The sequence below is a fragment of the Ornithorhynchus anatinus genome, chromosome 2 (assembly GCF_004115215.2).
Source record: "Ornithorhynchus anatinus isolate Pmale09 chromosome 2, mOrnAna1.pri.v4, whole genome shotgun sequence".
In the NCBI taxonomy this organism is placed as follows: domain Eukaryota; kingdom Metazoa; phylum Chordata; class Mammalia; order Monotremata; family Ornithorhynchidae; genus Ornithorhynchus; species Ornithorhynchus anatinus.
The window spans coordinates 52,737,784-52,757,517 of record NC_041729.1 but is presented as its reverse complement, the minus strand read 5'-3'; the positions used below and the strand labels follow the sequence as shown (position 1 = coordinate 52,757,517).

Genomic DNA, 19,734 nt, shown 5'->3' with positions numbered 1-19,734 from the left:
AATTTTGTCAGGGCAGAAAAAAGAGACTATAATAGTGGTTTGCAGACCCCAACAAGAAAAAGAATCTACTGCAAGATCAAAACGAGTGAAAGAACAGATCTCAGAGGTGGAATCCACAGATCCCCACGCTTCAGGCACAATCCTTAATTACAAGAAGCAGCATAGCCCAGTGGATAGAGCACGGGCCTGAGAGTCAGAAGGACCTGAGTTCTAATCCAGCTCTGCCACTTGTCTGCTATATGACCTTGGGCAAGTCACAACTTTCCTGTGCCTCATCTGAAAAATGGGGGTTAAGACTGTGAGTCCCATGTGAGACATGGGCTGTCTCCAACCTGACTACCTTGTATCTACCCCCGTGCTTAGTACAGTGCCTGGCACATAGTAAGCCCTTAACAAATGCCATTAAAAAAAAAAAAATCTCCCCTCATGTCTCCCCGCATATCTTAATGGTAGGTTTCCATTTCGTTGTGTTCTGAGGGGCTGGGACAGGCTGGTCGTGGAGGGAGGTCGTAACTCCAGCCACAGGATTCACAGTGTCCTAAAAGTCCAAAGGATCCTCCTGCCGCTGCTGCTCCACCCTCCCTCTGCAGTGCTGGAGAAGAGGTTTCTGGGAGCCTGGATGGTGGCAAGGAGGGGCAGTGGCACTCCGGGGCAGCAGGGCTCTGCTGTTGAAGAAAAAACCCGGCTTTGGGCTGCCTCTTCACCCTCCCTCAGCTCAGAGCTGGCCTGAGCGCTGGTGGGCCAGGGTTCCTGTCAGTAGCCGAGTCCCGGCTGCTTCTCTGATCGGCTGACTTTCACAACTCAGAAATCCCAGGCTGAGCTGAAGAAGTCCACACAGGTGGACGCAAGCCCACACGCCCTCACTCCGAGCCGAGCGTATTGGTCTGGGAGCCGGGGTGATCCTCAGGATCGTTATAAATACCATCCCCTTGTCATCGCCCTCCTCAACCCCCTCGCTCTTGGCCACCCAGGCCCTCTCCTGCAGGCAGTGATGGCTTGATCTTGCCGGGGCGACCTCGAGCAAGGGGAAAGTGGGGTGTGTGGGACATGGCACGTGTTTCTTGGGCCCCTGACCGTCCCCTCAGGTCCTGTAACAGTCCCCCACGTCCCCAGGGTTCAGCGAGCACATGTATGGTGTGGAGAGACTTGAGTCCAGGCCAAGTGCTGAAGCAGGTCAGCTGGGAAAATCTCCAATTTCTCCCAGTTTAATTTAAGGCTTGAAAAGAAGCCAGAGCTCTGGGCATTTTCTACCACTGGGCTTCCCTCTATCAGCTGGCAAGACAGCAGAGGAAGGGGCCCTCTGCTGAAAAACTGCATGGCCTAGTGGATGTAGCACGGGCCTGGGACTCAGGAAGACCTGAATTCTAATCTTAGCTTCGCCCCTTGCCTGCTGGGTGACTATGGGTAAGTCACTGCTCTGCGCCTCAGTGACCTCATCTATAAAATGGGGATCAAGACTGTGAGTCCCATGTGGGATAGGGAGTGTGCCCAGCCTGATTACTTTGCATCTGCACCAGCGCTTACTATAGTGCCTGGCACTTAGTAAGCACTTAATACCATAAAAAAGTGGGGCCCGTTCCACATGGCGAGAGATGAAGAGCAGAGGATTGTTGTCTAGTACACAGTGCATCCACTGGCTCCCACGTGCCCTCACCTCCTCAGATCCACTCAGACTCACAAGCAAATACCAAAACCCAAGTCAGCACTTGGTGTTCCCGTGGAAAGCCACGAAGGAAACTGACAGGGTGTCTGCAGGAATGGGAAAGTTAACTAGAGTGGAAATTTTTTTTTTCGTAACCATCATTACTATTACTACCAGTCCCTTCAGCACGTACTGCAACATCCTGTACCAAGCACTGGAGTGATTACCAAAAACTCAATTAAGTCACGATCTCTGAAGCTTCCAATTTTAAATGATTTTTGCTTTCCCTTGTATCCAGCATGAATCAGGAGAGGTAGCGTGGAGTAGAGGAAGAGCACCGTCTGGAAGCTGCAGGACCTGGGTTCGCATCTGAGCTCCGCCTGCTGTGTGACCTTGGGTAAGTCACTTAACCTCTCTATCCCTTAGTTTTCCTTTCTGCAAAATACCTGTCCTTTCACCTCCCTCATAAAGTTGAGAGGGCAAAAATGAGCTAAGTAATGTGAGTGCACTTTGGGAATAAAAGCTATAGACAAAACCAAGGTATAGTGAGTGATTCAAGGCTATTCTCCTGTGTGTGTGTGTGTGCGCACTCCAGAAACGTCCCAGATTTTCCTTTCCTTCTCCCTTGTTCTCTGTCTCTCTGCCTTTCCATGCAAGATTTACTTTTTAAAAGTGTTTTACCTATGAACAGTAAGTGGTCCAGATTTCACCCATAGAGCCACATTACTGTTTGTGTAACCCACTGAGGCGAAAGGAGAATAAGCATAAAAATAAATAGCGAAAAATAACTCTCCCTTCCACAGCTTCTCCCAGACTCAGACTCTCTCTTGTGTAGCGACACACCCGACTTTCCCACAATCCTTCTCCTGGGGCCCGGCTTGTTGTTCCAACACAGAACTGCGCTTCCCATGAGGCAAAGCCTCTTCTCCTGAGATCTGCCAGGAATCCAGCTTCTCCAAAGGAAAAGAGCTCAAGGATTACTTGGATTTTGGTCCATTTATTAAGTTTGTTTCCTTTCAGGAGAGAAAAGGGAGCAAATGGAAATATCTCTCTCCGATTTTGAACCTTGATATCTTAGCACGGTGGTGTGATGCAGGTTGGCTGGGGGATGGGGCGAGGTGTCATGAAGGTGGTGGAGAGGAGGGTCTCAGCTGTAACCAACGAGGCGAGGAGTGCTGGGGAAGGTCTTCCGCATGGGCATGCACTTGTCCTTGTCAATGAAGAGGGTGTTGGCTTTGACGGCCAGGTCGTGCTCCAGCTGGGTCTTGTTGAGGATGAGCACATGCAGGTGGTTCTGGACTTCATGTAGGCGCAGCTTCAGGGCCTGTAATGTGTCGTCGATGACCACCACCTCGTTTGCAAGCCTGTGGCCAGGATAGAGCAGAGCCTGTCTATTAATAATCACTAGCCCTTAATGAGCACCTGCTGTGTGCAGAGCGCTGTACTGAGTTCATTCCATCATATTTATTGAGTGCTTACTGTACTAAGAACTTAGAGTACAATGTAACAAACACACATTCCCTTCCTACGACAAGCTTACACTCTAGAGGGGGAGACTGACGTTAATAGAAATAAATAAATTACAGATATGTACGTATGTGCTGTGGGCCTGGGAGGAGGAATGAATAAAGGGAGTAAGTCTGGGTGATGCAGAAGGGAGTGGGAGAAGAGGAAAGGAGGGCTTAGGGAAGGCCTCTTGGAGAAGATGTGCCTTCAATAAAGCTTTGAAGGAAAGGAGAGTAATTGTTGGATTTGAGGAGGGTTGAGGCAGGATGTAGGCAAGAGGTCGGAAGTGCGATAAAGGACACTGAGGTACAGTGAGAAGGTTAGCATTAGAGGAGTGTGCAGACTAGGTTGTAACAGGAGTAGCAAGGTGAGGTAGGAGGGGTCAAGGTGATTGAATGCTTTAAAACTAATGGTGAGGGGTTTTTGCTTGATGTAGAGGTAGATCGACAACCAATGGAGTTTTCTGAAGAGTCGAGAAACACGGATTGAACATTTTTGTAGGAAAATGATCCGGGCAGCAGAGCGAAGTATGGACCGGAGTTGGGAGAGACAGGAGGGCAGGGAGGTCAGCAAGGAGGCTGATACAGTAATCAAAGGGGCATAGGGTAAGTGCTTGGATTAATGTGGTCGTAGTTTGGATGGACAGGAAAGGGCAGATTTTAGCTGTGAAGGTGGAACTGACAGTATTTAGTGAGGGACTGAATATGTGGGTTGAATGAGAGATACAGGTATATCAGGTTGGACCCAATCTGTCTCCCACTGGGGGTCACAGTCTAAGTAGGAGACAGTAGGATTTAATCCCCATTTTACAGTTGAGGAAACTGAAGCACAGAGAAGTTAAGTGACTTGCCCAAGGTCACACAGTAAGCAATTGGCAGAGCAGAGATTAGAACACCCAGGGCCTCCGACTCCCAGACTCATGCTCTTCCCACTATACCATGCTGTAAAATGTGGATTCAGATTCAGTACCTCTTCTCCCTCCTACTTTGACTCAGCCCCAGGTAGGACGGGAACTGTGGTTCAACCTGATTAACTCGTATCTATTCCAGCGCTTAGAAGATTGCTTGACACACAGTAAGCGCTAAACAAATACGATGAAAACACGAATAAATAAGTCAATTACTGATGAGAAAGAAGAGAATGGAAAAAGGGATGGGTAGATGTGTACTTAAATAGTACAAGTTTGGGAACTTATAGGAACAAAAGTGCTACAGGTGGCTGTGGGTGCAAAAGTGTGGAGGTGGTAATTAGCAGGAACGATCCGGGGAGTAGAAAAATTAATCAGAAAGGCCTCCTGGAGGAGGTGAGATTTCACGAGGGCTTAGAAGGCAGGGAGCGCCACGGTCGGCCTCAGGAAGACCAGGCAGAGAGCCAACCGAAAATCAGGCGTTAAGGAGACCAGCTTTTACATAGAGGGCTGAACGAGAGGAAATAGGGTTTGGAATGCACTGCAGCATGAAGGACTTGAGGGCGACAACAGGCAGGACTTTCTGGCCCAGTTCTGGAGCGAGTGCTGAGGAAGCTGTGAAATTTCCTGCCCTGGAGGTCTATAAGAAAAGGATCGAGTCATCTAGATGGGAGGGTTGAGGCATGCGGTTGGGAGGGAATGGGTCACCATCCCAACCTTGAAGTGACCTCTGAAGGTCCCTCCAAGTTCAAGGAGTCTGTAAAAGAGACAAGGACTGCCAGGGACTCTTCAGGCCCAAAGCCATCTTAGCCACCTCAACCCAGGTCCCCTCTTCTGCCTGCCAGGATGGGCAGTGTCAAGCCAAGAGCCCGGGGTGGTTGGAGGTGATTCCAGGTGGGAGATGGCATCTTCAGCCCCCAACCCCCCACCCCACCTGGGCTGGGGGCCCAACTCTTGGCGAACTAGGAGAGGAAGGTTGACCAAGACCCTCAGACAATCTCAAACAGCCCATCTTGGATCAGAGCTCCAACCACTCCTTCGTCCACCCTGCCCAGGCATGGCACCTCCTCCCTTCTTTTCTCTGCCTCCCGGGGAGGCGGCAAGGCACCGGGCCAAGGCCCCAAAGCATGTAGGAAATGGGCTGGAACACCCTGACGTTGCACTGGAGGCGGGCCTGGGAGTCAGGAGGACGTGGGTTCTAATTCAGGCTCCGCCACTTGTCTTTTGTGACCTTGGGCAAGTCACTTCACTTCTCTGTGTCTCAGTAACCTCATCTGTAAAATGGGGATTGCGACTGTAAGCCCCATGTGAGACAGGGACTGTGTCCAACCTGATTAACCCCTATCCATCCCAGAGCTTAGAACAGTGCCTTGTAAGCGCTTTACACATACCACAGTTATTATCATTATTATTATCAGCTCTCAGGGTCTCAGTAATGGAGCTAGCAGCAGCTCCCTGAAAACATGGCAGGAAGCCCAGAGTAAAACGTAGTTTGGGTTGGGTCCCGATCGAGTTTCGGAGCAGCTGTTTGCCACGCTGGGAGGGCCCATCCCGCCGCCACCCGCTTCCCTCCTCAGCCCCCTGTCGTTTCTCCTCCATTCCCGTGGTATTCTGACTCTGTTTTGCTGCCATATTCTGAAAAACCCTCCCCTCCCTTCATGGGGCGGAGCCAAGAGCTCCACAAAATGGGCTTTCCAGCCTCAGCCCTCGGCCCTACTCGATTCAGTCCGGCACAGAGGACTGCTAAGCCAAACATCCTTTATTAATTTGCTTTCTATCTGATTCCTTCAGCTGTACAGTTGGCAGCCCAGAGGGTCAGAGGAGCGCTGCCAACAGCTACACTTCCTCTGGAATAAACAGCAAATAAACTTTGATAACATTTATACGAAAGAGCGTCTGCTTCCCGGGGCAGAGTTTCCCAGAGCCCCGGTCGCCCACGGTTCTATTTCCCTCCGTGGCATTCCGTGACCTTTGCCAATAGACGCTGAGAAAGCACAATGAAGCGCGGGGAAAGGGAGTGGGGTGAGTCACGGACCACAGAATCCTCCCCTCTCCCAATGCCACAGCTCCACCGCTGCCGCCTGGACTGGGCCCGAGAAGTCCGGTGGTGTCGGCAGGGTCAGGCAGGCGAGGAGGGTGCCCTTCTCCCTGGCCTCCTTCACAGTGCCGCCGTGGACAAGGCAAAGGCAGGGCCCCTGCGGAACAGCCGCGGGGGAAGCTGAATCTGTCAGACCCGCAGGCATCCGCTTTAAGGCACTCCATCTCCCCATTACTTGTTCTTGCTCCTCTCCCGGTACAGTCCGGCCCACACACTTCATTCCTCTAAAACCAGACTACCCACGGTGCCTCACTCGCATCTTTCCCGCTGCCGACCCCTCGCCCACGCCCTCCCTCCTACCTGTAACTCCCTCTCCTTTCACATCCGGCAGACCACTGTTCTCCCCAGCTTCAAATATTATTATCATTATGGTATTTGTTAAGCCCTTACTATGCGCAAAGCACTGTTCTAAGCCCTGGGGGGTTGATACAAGGTAATGAGTTTGTCCCACGTGGGGCTCACAGTCTTCATCCCCATTTTACAGATGAGGTAACTGAGGCACAGAGATGTTAAGTGACTCGCCCCAAGTCACACAGCTGTTAAGCGGCAGAGCCCATGACTTCTGACTTCCAAGCCCGTACTCTTTCGACTAAGCCATGCTGCTTCTCAAATAATAATAATGATGGCATTTGTTAAGCACTTTACACACTGTGTGCCAGACACTGTACTAAGCACTGGGGTGGATTCAAGCAAATCGAGTTGGACACAGTCCCTGTTTCACGTGGGGCTCGCAATCTCAATTCCCATGTGACAGATGAGGAAACTGCGGCTCAGAGGAGTTTAGTCACTTACCCAAGGTCACACAGCAGACAAATGGTGGAGCCAGAATTAGAACCCAAGACTTTCTGACTCCCAGAACCGTGCTCTATCCACTATGCAAAGCCCTTCAAAAATCTCCTCCAGGAAGCCTTCCCTGGTTAACCTCTCATCTCATCCCGTTCAATTTCCCCCACTACTGCGTCACATATGTATTTGAATCTTTACTTCCTAAGCACTTGGGCACTCATACCTTGCTCCTTCCCAACATAGCACTTCCGCATATAGTTTTTAAACACTAATTACTCTCTGTAATTTGTTTTAGGGTCGGACTGCCCCTCTAGATTGTAAACTCCTTGAGAGGAGGGATCATAACTGCTAACTCTTTTGTACTCTCCCAAGTACCCTCCCGGCTCCACCACTTGACTGCTGTGTGACCTTGGGCAAGCGACTTACCTTCTCTGTGCCTCAGGTACCTCATCTGTAAATGCGGATTAAGATTGGGAGTCTCATGTGGGGCATGGACTGTGTCCAACCACAATACCTTGTATTTACCCCAAAGCTTAGAATAGACTGGCACATAGTAAATGCTTAAGACATACCATTAAAAAAAAAGTGCTCAGGACAGTGCTTTGCACAGAGTAGGAGCTCAATTAATGCTATGGTTTATGGTATTTATTAAGCACTTACTATGGGCCAGATACTGTACTAAGCGCTGAGGTAGATACAAGATAATCGGTCCCTGTCCCACATAGGGCTCACAGTCTCATCCCCATTTTACAAATGAGGTAACTGAGGCACAGAGAAGTGAAGTGCCTCTCCCATGATCACCCAGCAGACAAGTGTCCCCTTCTAGACTGTAAGCACGCTGTGTGCAGGGAATGTGTTCTATTATATTGTACCCTCCCAAGCACTTAGTACAGTGCTCTGCACACAGAAAGTGCTCAATAAATACGATTGACTGATTGACAAGTGGCAGAGCCAGAATTGGATCTCCTTCTGACTCTCAGGCCCATGCTCAATCCACTAGGCCACATTGATTCTCATATTGATTGATTAATTGCTCTTGCTCGGAGAAAGGGTAGGCAAGACTCTTTGGAGAAGACCCATACATCCCTCAGCCCAAAATCTTTTGGAGTTTGAGGATCAGAAAGGAGTTTCACTCAGTTTTTTTTTTTCATTTCCCTGTGGGTGTCTATGTGGCGGCAGGAAACCTGGAATGTCGGAGTCATCTCAGGGGGAATCATTCCTATCAGGGTCAGGCACTGTGGCAGTGAGATTTCTCTCTCGGCTTGATTCTACCAGCCTCTCCAATAGTTTCCAGGTTGAGTCCAGCAGAAGAAATGAGCAGGAAGAGTCAGAGCTGGCAGAGGTGGTCACATTCGATCCCAGCTCCCAGCTCTGGCTGCCAAGGGGCGGAACATCAGTGTGTCAAGAGACCGAATAATCCGGGCCTTCTTCCCTGCCCTGCCTCTGCTTCATGGGCTTCAGTATGATACTGTGGGCCCTCTGTGGGCCTCAGTGTCCCACATGGAGCCTAAGGAAGATGAAGGAAGCATCACTTCCTGGGGGAAATATCCCTATAAGTACCATGGGGGTAGGGGGAGTTGGACTATGGAAGCCAACCCCACCAAGTCTCTCTATCATTCAGCCAAGGATTAGACAAGACTTTTACCCCAAACTCTGACTCCTGTTTCTCTGACAACTTTGTCATTTTTTTATCTGCTTCCTTTCCCCGTTCGATAATAAGTTTGTTGAAGGCAGGGCCCAACTTACTTCTGTGGTTAGTTCCCATCAGGCCTATTACCTACCTCTGAGTAGTATGGATCGGGTAACTACTGTGTGCAGAGCACTGCCCTAAACGCTTGGGAGGGTACGGTAGCATTTGGAGCCACGATCCCTGCCGTAAGTTCCAGTGACCGGTACCTAGGAGACACGCATTAAATGCTGTTGCTGCCCGGGTTAGAGTTGGATGGGCAGAAGCAGCGATTCAAAGTCAATCTTCAAGCTCTGCGGTATGCCAGTGAAATGCTGGCAGGTGATGAGAGAGGGCAGGCTAGACTGTAAATTCCTAGTGGGCGGCGATCATGTCTACCAACTCTGTTGTACCCCCTCAAGTGCTTAGTGCACAGTAAGCGCTCAATAAATCCCACTGATTTGGTTGGCAGGCCAAAAGGCATGGGGCAGCCCATTTGATACAGAGGCTGAGAGGGCAGCCCAAAAGGCAACATCGAAAGCAGAGCCAGGCACCGCAACAACCGGCAGCATCTATAAAAGAGAAGTCCAAGGGCCTGGATTCTAATCCCGGCTCTACGACGTGCCTGCTGTGTGATCTTGGGTGAGTCACATAATTTTTCCGTGCCTCAATTACCCCATCTGTAAAATGGGGGATTAAGACTGTGAGCCCCATGTGGGACATGGACTGTGTCATACCTTATAACCTAACCCAGCACTTAGTAAATTGCTTGGCACATAGTAAGTGCTAAACAAATATTTTTTAAAAATTCAGTTTTTATATGCTGCAAGGAGGGGATTATTGGCCACACTTAAATCTTCTCTCTCCTCATATCCACAGAGTGATCCCAGTCACTGGCACCATCTGCAGACACTTTATCAGCATCAAGTCTTTGTAATGCCCAAAGTCCTTGGCAGGCATTATTTCCCATTTTATTGAAGGAACAGAGGGTTCAAGGGACTTATCCAAAGTCACACAGCCAGTCAGTGGGAGAAGAATCCAAGCGGTCAGCCCCACCCCGCTCTCTCTTTTAGTTTGTCCTTTCACCAATGAGGGCAAGCTTTCTTCCTTTTCCAGAGTCCCCTCGCTATAAAAGCCACCCTCCCCAGCCCTGGGCGGGCAGAGGGGACGCCCGTGGTGAGATATTTATGTTATTTGAAGTGCTCAGAAGTGAGACACGTTAAGATAAATAAGGAGCTGAAACAGTGACTGAAGGGAGCCCTAGCTCTTTCATGTTGGCTTGGCTCTGGCTCAGAAGAGGCTGGAAGCAAATGCCTAAGGGCACCGTGACGCCAGCCTCGTGATTAGATGCCCGCAGTCCACCTGCTCCCTGGAGCAGCTGAGGGCTGACTGACCAGGGCAGGACAGGATCAATTAATGCAGGGACTATTTTCACCAGCTCTCAGAACACGAGGTCCTCTCTAGATAGAGGCATTTTTTTGCCCCCACTGCAGGACTGCTATATATCTTCTACTGTTTTTTATTTATTATTATTTTATGGCATTTGTTAAACACTTACTATGGGCCAGGCACTGTTTTAAGCACTGGGGTAGATACAGGCTAATCAGGTTGGACACAGTCCACGTACCACATGGGGCTCACAGTCATAATTCTCATTTTACAGATGAGATAGCTGAGGCACAGAGAAGTTTAGCGACTGGCCCAAGATACACAGCAGACAAGAGGTGGATCCAGGACTAGAACTCAGGTCTTCCAATTCCCAGACCCTTGCTCAATCAATGAATCAATAATACTTATTGAGCACTTACTGTGTACAGAGCACTATATTAAGTTCTTGCGAGACAAGGAAAGGGTAAGACACAATTCCTGCCTTCAAGGAGGCTATAATCTAGCGGGGAAGGCAGAAGCTAATATAAATTACAGGAAGGGAAGGAAAACCTATTCCATAGATATATTCAGTAAGTGAGTCTGTGAGCAGCCTCTGACCATTTTACAAATGGTCCAAAAACTAAAGACCAGTGATCAACGAATGAGTTATCATGTTCAATTGGTGGTATTTATTAAGCACTTACTGAGTGCAGAGCACTGTACTAAACACTTGAGAGAGTACAATTCGATAGAGTTCCCTGCCCACAAGGAATTCGCAGTTATGGGGTGAGACAATCATTAAAATGAATAAATTACAATTATGTGCGTAAGTGCTGTGGGGTTGAGGATGAGGGGAAGGTCAAGTGCTTAAAAGGCTTAATAAATTCTGTTAAAAAAAAGGGAACAGATCCAAGTGCCTAGGTGACACAGAAGAGAGGAAGTAAGGGAAAAGAGGACTTAATCGGCAAAGGCCTCTTGGAGAAGTTCATGACTTTAGTAAGGTTTTGAAGGTGGAAAGGGTGGAGGTCTGTCATACAAGAGGGAGTTCCAGTCTAGAGGAAGGATGAGGACAAGAGGTCCGTGACGAGATACAGGGGATCAAGAAATAGAGAGTAGGTTGGCATTATAAAGGAGCTAAGTGTGCAGGCTGGGTTGTGGTAGAAAGTCAGCAAGGTAAGGTAAGAGGGGGAGAGCTGATTTGAGGCTTTAAAGGAGTTTCCGTTTGAACTTTTTGAACTGTTTGAATGGTGACTGCTTCCCTCATCAAAGAAGCCTCCACTGAGCTTCCCCCAAAGTCCACCCCCCGTCTACCATTCCCAGACCCCAATCCTGCAGAGGCGCTGCAGATTGTGTGGGAGCAGAAAACTGGGTTTTCCCAGCTTCCTTCTGTGGCTGGAAGCAGTCGTTGGACCTTCGTGTGGGACGGGGACCATATCCCATCTGGTGATCTCCTCTCTACCCCGGGTTTCAGTATAGAGATGGTCCAGAGTAAGCACATAACTATGCAGCGGTATGTTCTAATGGATAGAGCACAGACCTGGGAGTCAAAAGAACCTGGGTTCTAACCCCAGCTCTGCCTCTCATTTGATGTGTGAACTTGGGCAAGGCACTTCACTTCTCTGTACTTCAGTTCACTCATCTCTAAAATGGGGATTAAGACTGTGAACCCTAGGTGGAACAGGGACTGAGTCCAACCCAATTGGCTTGTATTCACCTCAGCGATTAGTATAGAGCCTGGCAGGTAGTTAGCACTTAACAAATACTGCAAATATTAGAGAAGCAGCATGGCCTAGTGGAAAGAGCCCTGGGCCTGGGAATCAAAGGAGCTGAGTTCTAATCTCGACTTTTCTACTTGCCTGCTGTGTGGCCTTGGCCAAATCCCTTAAATCTCTGTCCTCAGTTCCCTCATTTGCAGAACGGGAATTCAAAACCTGTTCTCCCTCCTATTTAGACTGTGAGCCCCATCTAAGACCTGGAGATCTTGTATCTACCCCAGCCCTTAGTACAGTGCTTGGCACCTAGCACTGGACAAATCCCACAATTATTATTATTATTATTATTTTTTATCATTATTAACAAATACCATAACTCTTGCCATCGCTGGGCTTCAGGTGATTGGTTTTCAGGGACTGTTCGTTCTCCTCTCTGCCTTTGGTGTTCTTCCGGCCCCCTGGCCCTTCCCCGGCCCCCAACTTGCCTGAACTGCGAGCTGTCCCGGCAGAGCTCCATGTTGAGGCGGTGGGTCCTGCACTCCAGGCGCGTCTGAGCCAGCTTCATGGGATACTCCTTGGCCAGGATCGCCCTCTCCAGCATCTTGATGGTCTTCTCCGTCTGGACGATTTCTTGCAGCGTCTGCAGGGCGAGCAAGTGGGGTCAGCCCCTGCTAACACTCCTCACCTGATCCCTCCCACCCTCTTTCGTTATTGGGCAAGGGCTTCCCTGGTCCCGGTTCTGCCTCCTCACAACCCCTTGAGGAAACTGGGAAACTGAGGTCCAGGAAGGTGATGTGACTTGACCAAGGTCACGCAGCTTAGAAGAGGCAGAACCAGGATTTTTTTTTATGGTATTTGTTAAGTGCTTACTACATGCCAGGGACTGGGCTAAACACTGGGGCGGATACAAGCAAATTGGGTTGGACATAGTCCCTGTCCCATATGGGGCTCACAATCTTACTCCCCATTTTACAGATGAGGTAACTGAGGCACAGAGGTGAAGTGACTTGCCCAAGGCCACAGAGCAGACAAGTGGCAGAGCTGGGTTTAGAACCAAGGTCTGTCTTACTCCCGGGCCTATGCCCTATCCACTAGGCCATGCAGCTTCCCCAACTTCCTTCCAGCTTCTGATTTTCCACTTCAGTGTCCAAGTCCCTGAAGCACTCTATCTCCCTGGCATGCCCTTGGCCACCAGCCTCTGCTTTACCCTCTGAACTTTCTCCAGTTAGTGGCTGAGGAACAACACTGATGGGATTCCAAATGGCTTAAAACTCTCTTTGGTCTGGCTGTTTTAAAGTCCGCTTTACCAAGTGTGTAGTCCTGATTCTTCTGACTACCTCATTAAGAACTGCTGGGGTCATTCTCTAAAGTACATCTAACTCTCTTCTAGTGCTCAAATCAATCAGTGGTATTTATTACCACTTGGTGTGTGCAGAGCACTATACTAAGTGCTTGGGAAAGTGCAGTACAATAGAGGTGGTTGACGTGATCCTTGCTCAGAAGGATTTTACAGTCTACAGGGAGAGACAGACATTAAAATTAATTATAGGAGGAGGAAATAGAGTATAAGGATATGTACATAAGTGCTGTGGGACTGGGGTGAGTATCAAAGTGCTTAAAAGGTCCACAGCCAAATGGATAGTCAACCCAGAGGGGAAGGTTGGGTGGCAAAATAAGGGCTTAATCGGAGATGATTTTTAGGAGGGTTTTGAATGTGGGGAGAGTGGTGGTCTGTCGGATATGAAGGGGGAAGGAGTTTGAGGCCCGAAGGAGGATCAGCAGCCGGATAGGCAAGATCAGGGTAGAGTGAGTAGGTTGGCAGTAGAGGAGTGGAGAGTGCAGATCAGGTTGTAGTAGGAGATCAACGAGGTGAGGTAGGAGGGAAATGACTGATTGAGTGCCTGGAAGCTGATGGTAAGGAGTTTCTGTTGATACTTTGATGGTCTGATGACCATTAGAGGTTTTTGAGGAGTGGGGAGACATGGACTGAATTTTTTTTTGGAAAAATGATCCAGGCTGCAGAGTGAAGCATGAACTGGAGTGGGGGCGAGACAGGAGGCTGGGAGGTCAGCAAGGAGACTGATGCAGGTGTCCAAGGAGGGTTACGGTAAATGCTTAGATTAGCATAGCAGCAGTTTGGATGGAGAAGAAAGGGGCAAGTTCTGAAGTTGCTGTGAAGGTAAAACTGATAGGATTTCATGACAGATTGAATGTGTGGGTTGAATGACAGAAAAGAGTCGAAGATAATGGCGAGGTTATTGAGACAGAAACCTGGTTATAAGACCCGAGTTTGCTCTAACCACCTCTCAGTTGTATCTCTACATGGTCAGTATAGTCCCCTAGACAGACCAGGGGCTGAACAGATGCAAACAACCACTTGGGGGTGGGTGAGGGTGAGTGACAGCCATCGGCAGGCCTCTGATCTGCTCTGGGCCCCTCCTTACCTCCCTACTAAGGGCTAAGGGGCTGCAGGGGACTCCCAGTTGAGGAGTCCAGGAATGCCTTGCCAGCCCTCAGTGAGAGAATAATAATAATAATTATGGTATGTGCTAAGTGCTTACTATGTGCCAGGCACTGTACTAAGTGCTGGGATGGTTACAGGTTAATCAGGTTGGACACAGTCCCCGTCCCACGTGGGGCTCACAGTCTCAATCCCTGTTTTAGAGATGAGTTAACTGAGGCACAGGGAAATGATGCGACTTGCCCAAGGTCATACAGTAGACAAGTGGTGGAGTTGGGATTAGAACCCATGACCTTCCAACTCCCAGACCCCCACTACGCCAGGCGGAAGGCACCACAGAGCAGCCTCGGAGTTGTCAAGCCTTGGGTTGGAGGTGTCGATTTCCATCCTCAACGTCTAGGCTGTATGCTCGTTGTAGGTAGGGAATGTTTCTCTTTATTGTTATACTGTATTCTCTTAAGCGTTTAGTACAGTGCTTTGCACACAGTCAGCGCTCAGTAAATACGATTGAATGAATGACCCCCAGGTCTCCCCCACCAGAGGGCGTGTGAGCCCTCAGGCTAACTAGAGAGCGCAATGTCTGGGATTGTTGAGTTGCAGATTCCCCAGTTTCCCAGAAACCTTTGACACCCCCAGCTTGGGTCTGGGGTTGGAGCTGCGCAAGGTTTGGGACTGGAGCTGGGACCGAGGAATCTCCCCTGCCCCAGAGCAAGGAGCATCTCAGACTGGCAAGGGCCCCAGGAACACTGAGAAGCAGCGTGACCTAGGGGATAGAGCATAGGCCTGGGAATCGGAAGGACCTGGGTTCTAATTCTGGCTCTGCCACTCGTCTGCTGTGTGATCTTGGGCAAGTCAGTTAGCTTCACTGTGTCTTGGTTACTTCATCTGTAAAATGGGGATGAAGACTGTGAGCCTCAGGTGGGAGAGGGACTGGGCCCAACCTGATTAGCTTGTATCTACCCCAGGGCTTAGTACAGTGCCTGGCACAGAGTAAGCACTTAACATATGCCATTAAAAAACCAACCAAACAAACAAAAACACACTGGCTTCACAGCAGACAAGACACGGGCCAGGTAGGTAAGGACTCGCTAGTAGATAAGGACTCATTAGTAGTGTGACCCAGTGGAAAGAACATAAGATTGGTTGCTAGGATACCTGATTTCTGATTCCAGCTCCACCACTTGCCTGCTATGTGAACTTGGGTAAATCATATAGTTTCTCTGTGCCTCATCTGTAAAATGGCGATAAAATACCCGATCGCCTTCCCCCTTTGACTCTGAGCCCTTTATAGATATAGGAACTGAGTCTGATGTGATTGTCCTGTATTTAATTTACCCCACTGCTTGATAGTACAATGACTAATATTATTATTATTTTCCTTACTATTATGTGAAGGGGCATGCAAGGGGATGGTGGCTAAGGCTACAGGCTGGTGGTCTGGCCCCTTCACCCCAACGCCCCAAGTAGAGCCTGAGCAGGTGGGAGCTTCCTTGAACATTTAACTTCCTCTCTTGCCTCTCTTCCCCAGGGAAATTGACCCGTGAGCTGGACTGTACAGGTTTGTTTAAATGGGTCCCACAGTCATTCAGGCAATCTGGAGGGAAAAGCCTCCAGTGCCTAGTACAGTGCTTTGCCCCCCAGTAAGCACTCAGTGAATAGAGTTGAATGAATGAATGGAAAAGCCCGGCTCCAGGCCAGCAACAGTCCTGGACAATTTCTGGCTTACTGAGGGACTACTTGAAGCACTTTGCCCCCGGCCAGCGTGTGTGAGAGAGAAATGGAATCCCAGATCCAGGCCCTGACCTGATGCCACCTCAAGGCAGGGGACCCCTCCTCTCCAACTCCCAGGACTGCGTGGGTGGCGCCCCACCACTGGCCTAATTCTCCTCACCCCCACCTGTGAGCCTGGGTCCACAAGATATTCTTTCAGTCATTCAATCGTATTTATTGAGTGCTTACTGTGTGCAGAGCACCATACTAAGCACTTGGGAGAGTATAATCTAACAATAAACAACACATTCCCTGACCACAAAAAGCCTACAGTCTAGAGGAGGACATGAGTGTAGTGCCATCCCGGCCGTTCAGCCTGAAATCACCACCCCTTAGGGGTCTCTGAGACTTTGGAACAATGGAACTGCAGATTTGACCTTCTGCACCAAGGAATTAGAGAAGTAGCACGACTAGAGGAAAGAGCCCAGGCCTGGGAATCACAGGACCCAGGTTCCACTCCCGGCTCAGACACATGTCAGCTGTGTGACCTTGGGCAAGCTACTTAACTTCTCTTTGGCTCAGTTTCCTCATCTTTAAAATGGGGACTAAGACTGTAAACCCCCTGTGGGATGGGAATTGTGTCCGATCTGATTAACTTCTACCTATCCCAGGGCTTAGAACAGTGTCTGGCACATAGTAAATACTTAACAAATGCCATTACCCTTCCTCAATGTGGTCTTGGAGCCCAGGACTGGAAGGGGCTGGCGGTGAGACACAGGGAGCAACTTAAAGGCCGACATGGCCCTGACTGAAGACCTAAACTAAGCCAAAGCAATGGGGATCATCAAAATCAGGTGACCCCTCCCGCCCCAACTCAGTCCATGTCGCGGCAGGGAGGGGGTGATTTTTACAGCGCCTCAGATGATGCCTAGAGAAGATCATTTCTGCCTCCTGAGGAGGGGCGACAAAAACCGCCCTTCAGCCTCATGAAAATTCCTCAGTGCCACTGCCTTTTTCACGTTGTCACCTTCCCCCAACTTTTTCCCCACCCCTTAAAGGTACTGGAGGCACACACTGCTTCAGCTGTCTAAGTATTTCTGAGGCAAGAGTGCACCTGGCCCTGAACATGAAACAACACGATGAACAGGGGGCCAGTGCTTGCGGGAGGGGCGGGTTGGGCTGGGGAGGAGGGGCTCCTTTACGTAATTGGAGGCATTCCCCCAGAAACCTGGAGTGTGATTAGGGCCTGTGGGGGGATAGCCACTTCCTCCTCTCTCCCACCCCCTGCCTTATTTAGGAGAAAGCATCTCTCCTGGGGATTGCCCAATGTTTACTTTGTGACTCAAGAGCAAATCCTCTGGAGGCTTCTAAGGGTCCCCTGAGAGGAAAAGAGAAATAGTATTAACTCTCAGATGGAAAAAAAAATGTAAACTCTGTGGTGCTACAAAGCAGCTAGCTGGTGATAATAAGGAGAGGGCATATTGATTCCCAGAGTCAGGCATGGTCCTGTTCCCCAGGATGGGATACTCTGGCTTGGTCTACAATACCTTCAAGAGGACTAGGGGAGGCCCAGGTATGTGAGTAAGCTTGGTCCTCCCACCTGCAGGAAAACTACAAACTAGAAAACTTCTAACTCCTCGCCACTATCAAAGATATTTATTGAGCACTTACTGGGGGTAGAGCACGGTACCAACCGCTTGAGAGAGTATGATACAGCAGAGGCGGTAGACAATATTCCTGTCCGCCAGAGCTTACAGTCTAGGAGGGGAAACAGGCATGAAAATAAATTCCCGAGAAGGGAAATGGCAGAGGGTAAGGATGTGTACCTAAGGACTGTGGGTGGGGTGAATATCAAGTGTTTAAGGGGTACAGATGTGAGTGTGTTGGCAACACCGAAGGTTGAACTGGGGAGAGCTTAGTCAAGATCTTAAAGCCAATGGTAAGGAGTTTCTGTTAGATGCAGAGGCGGATAGGCAACCGATGGAGGTTTTTGAGGAGTGGGGAAACATGGACTGAACAGGTTTGTAGAAAAATGATACCGGCAGCAGCCAGCCATAAGTATGGACTGGAGAGGAGAGAAGCTGGAAGCAGGGAGATCACTGAGGAGGCAGATGCAGTATTCAAGACGAGATATGGTAAGTAAGTGTTTGGATCAGCATGGTAACAGTTTGGATGGAAAGAAAAGGGCAGACTTTAGAGACGTGTAATGGTAGAACAGACACTATTTGGAGACGGATTGAATATGTGGGTCGAATGAGAGAAATGAGTTGAGGATAATGCTTATGTTCGGGGCTTGTGAGACACAGAGGATGGTGGTGCAGTCTACAGTGATGGAAAGTCAGGAGGAGGACAGCGTTTGGGTGGGAAGAAGAGTTCTGTTTTGGACATGGTAAGTTTGAGCTTTCAGCGGGACAACCAGTTAGAGATGTCCTGAAGGCTGGAGGAAATGTGAGACTGCAGAGAAGGAGAGAGGTCAGGGCTAGAAGGGTACATTTGGACATCATATGCACAGGGATGGTAGTTGAAGCCACTAAAATAATGGATTCAGGATGGCTCCAGCAAGCAGGATCTCCACCACCTCCTCCTTGCCAGGACTCCAGCTGGTGAAAACTGGTCCCTGATACCAAGCTAGTAGGCAGCCTGATCTGACCTGTTTGCTGATTCCTTAAGGCAGCTGAATGGTTCCCCGGCTTCAAGGGAGACCTGTTCAAGCACCCAAGGAAGCAGCATGGCTTAGTGGAAAGAACACGGGCCTGGGAGTCAGAGGTCGTGGGTTCTCATCCCGGCTCTGCCACTTGTCTGCTGTGTGACACTGGGCAAGCCATTTAACTTCTCTGGGTTTCAGTTACCTCATCTGTGAAATGGGGATTAAGACTGTGAGCCCCATGTGGGACAACCTCCTTACCTTGATCTACCCCAGCGCTTAGAACAGTGCTTGGCATATAGTAAGCGCTTAACAAATACCATAATTATTATTATTATTACCCTATGCAGAAACAACTGTCTGGCTCCAACCCACCAATCTATCAATCAATCAATGGAATTTATTGAGTGCTTACCATGTGCAGAGCACTGTACTATTGCTTGGGAGAGAATAACACAACAGACTTAGCAGACACATTCCCCTCCCACAAAGAGCTTACAGTCTAGAGGGGGAGACAGACATTAATAGGAATAATTAAGTAATTTATAATACATAATTTAAAGATACACCCCACAAGTGCTGTGGATTGGGAGTGGGGTGAATATCAAATATCTCAAATCAATCCACATCTAGTCATCGTGGCCTTGTGGAAAGAGCCCGGGCTTGGGAGTCAGAGGTGGTGGGTTCTAATCCCCACTCCATCACTTGTCAGCTGTGTGACCATGGGCGAGTCACTTAACTTCTCTGGGCCTGAGTTACGTCATCTGTAAAATGGGGATGAAGACTGTGAGCCCTATATGGGCCAGCCTGATGACCTGTAACTACCCCACTGCTTAGAACAGTGCTTGGCACATAGTAAGTGCTTAACAAATACCAACATTAATTATGCTAATGGGAGAGGCGATGTGGATCATTAAAATGGGAAGTAGTAGTAGGAATGATGTTTACTGAGCATCTTCTGATTGCAATGTACAAGATAAAAGCTGAGTCCGGCACAAATACATTCCTTGCTCAGAAGGAACCCAAAGCCTAATGTGAGATGACTTTGGACCACAGCTAAGTGATTGTTCTGCACACAGTATGCATCCAATAAATATAATTGAATGAATGTGCAAGACAGTCCCAGGATCAGAAATGGGAGGAATGGCTATAAAACAGTGGAGCCTGAAGAAAACCATGGCTGGGATGTCATATGCCTTCTTCTAGACTGTAAACTCATTGTGGGCATGGTCTG

General features: G+C 49.2%; 1 protein-coding gene across 1 annotated transcript in view; it reads right to left on the bottom strand.

Moving 5' to 3' along the window:
• Nucleotides 1-2,619: 2,619 nt before the first annotated feature.
• Nucleotides 2,620-19,734, bottom strand: part of TEKT5 (tektin 5) — a 67,098-nt gene continuing 49,983 nt past the window's right edge. Inside the window, exons 6-7 of the mRNA XM_001505502.4 lie at nt 12,171-12,325; nt 2,620-3,006 (exon numbers count right to left, since the gene is read on the bottom strand). Of these exons, the coding sequence (XP_001505552.2) occupies nt 2,790-3,006; nt 12,171-12,325 (372 nt within the window). The 3' untranslated portion in view covers nt 2,620-2,789. The remainder of the gene's footprint in view (nt 3,007-12,170; nt 12,326-19,734) is intronic.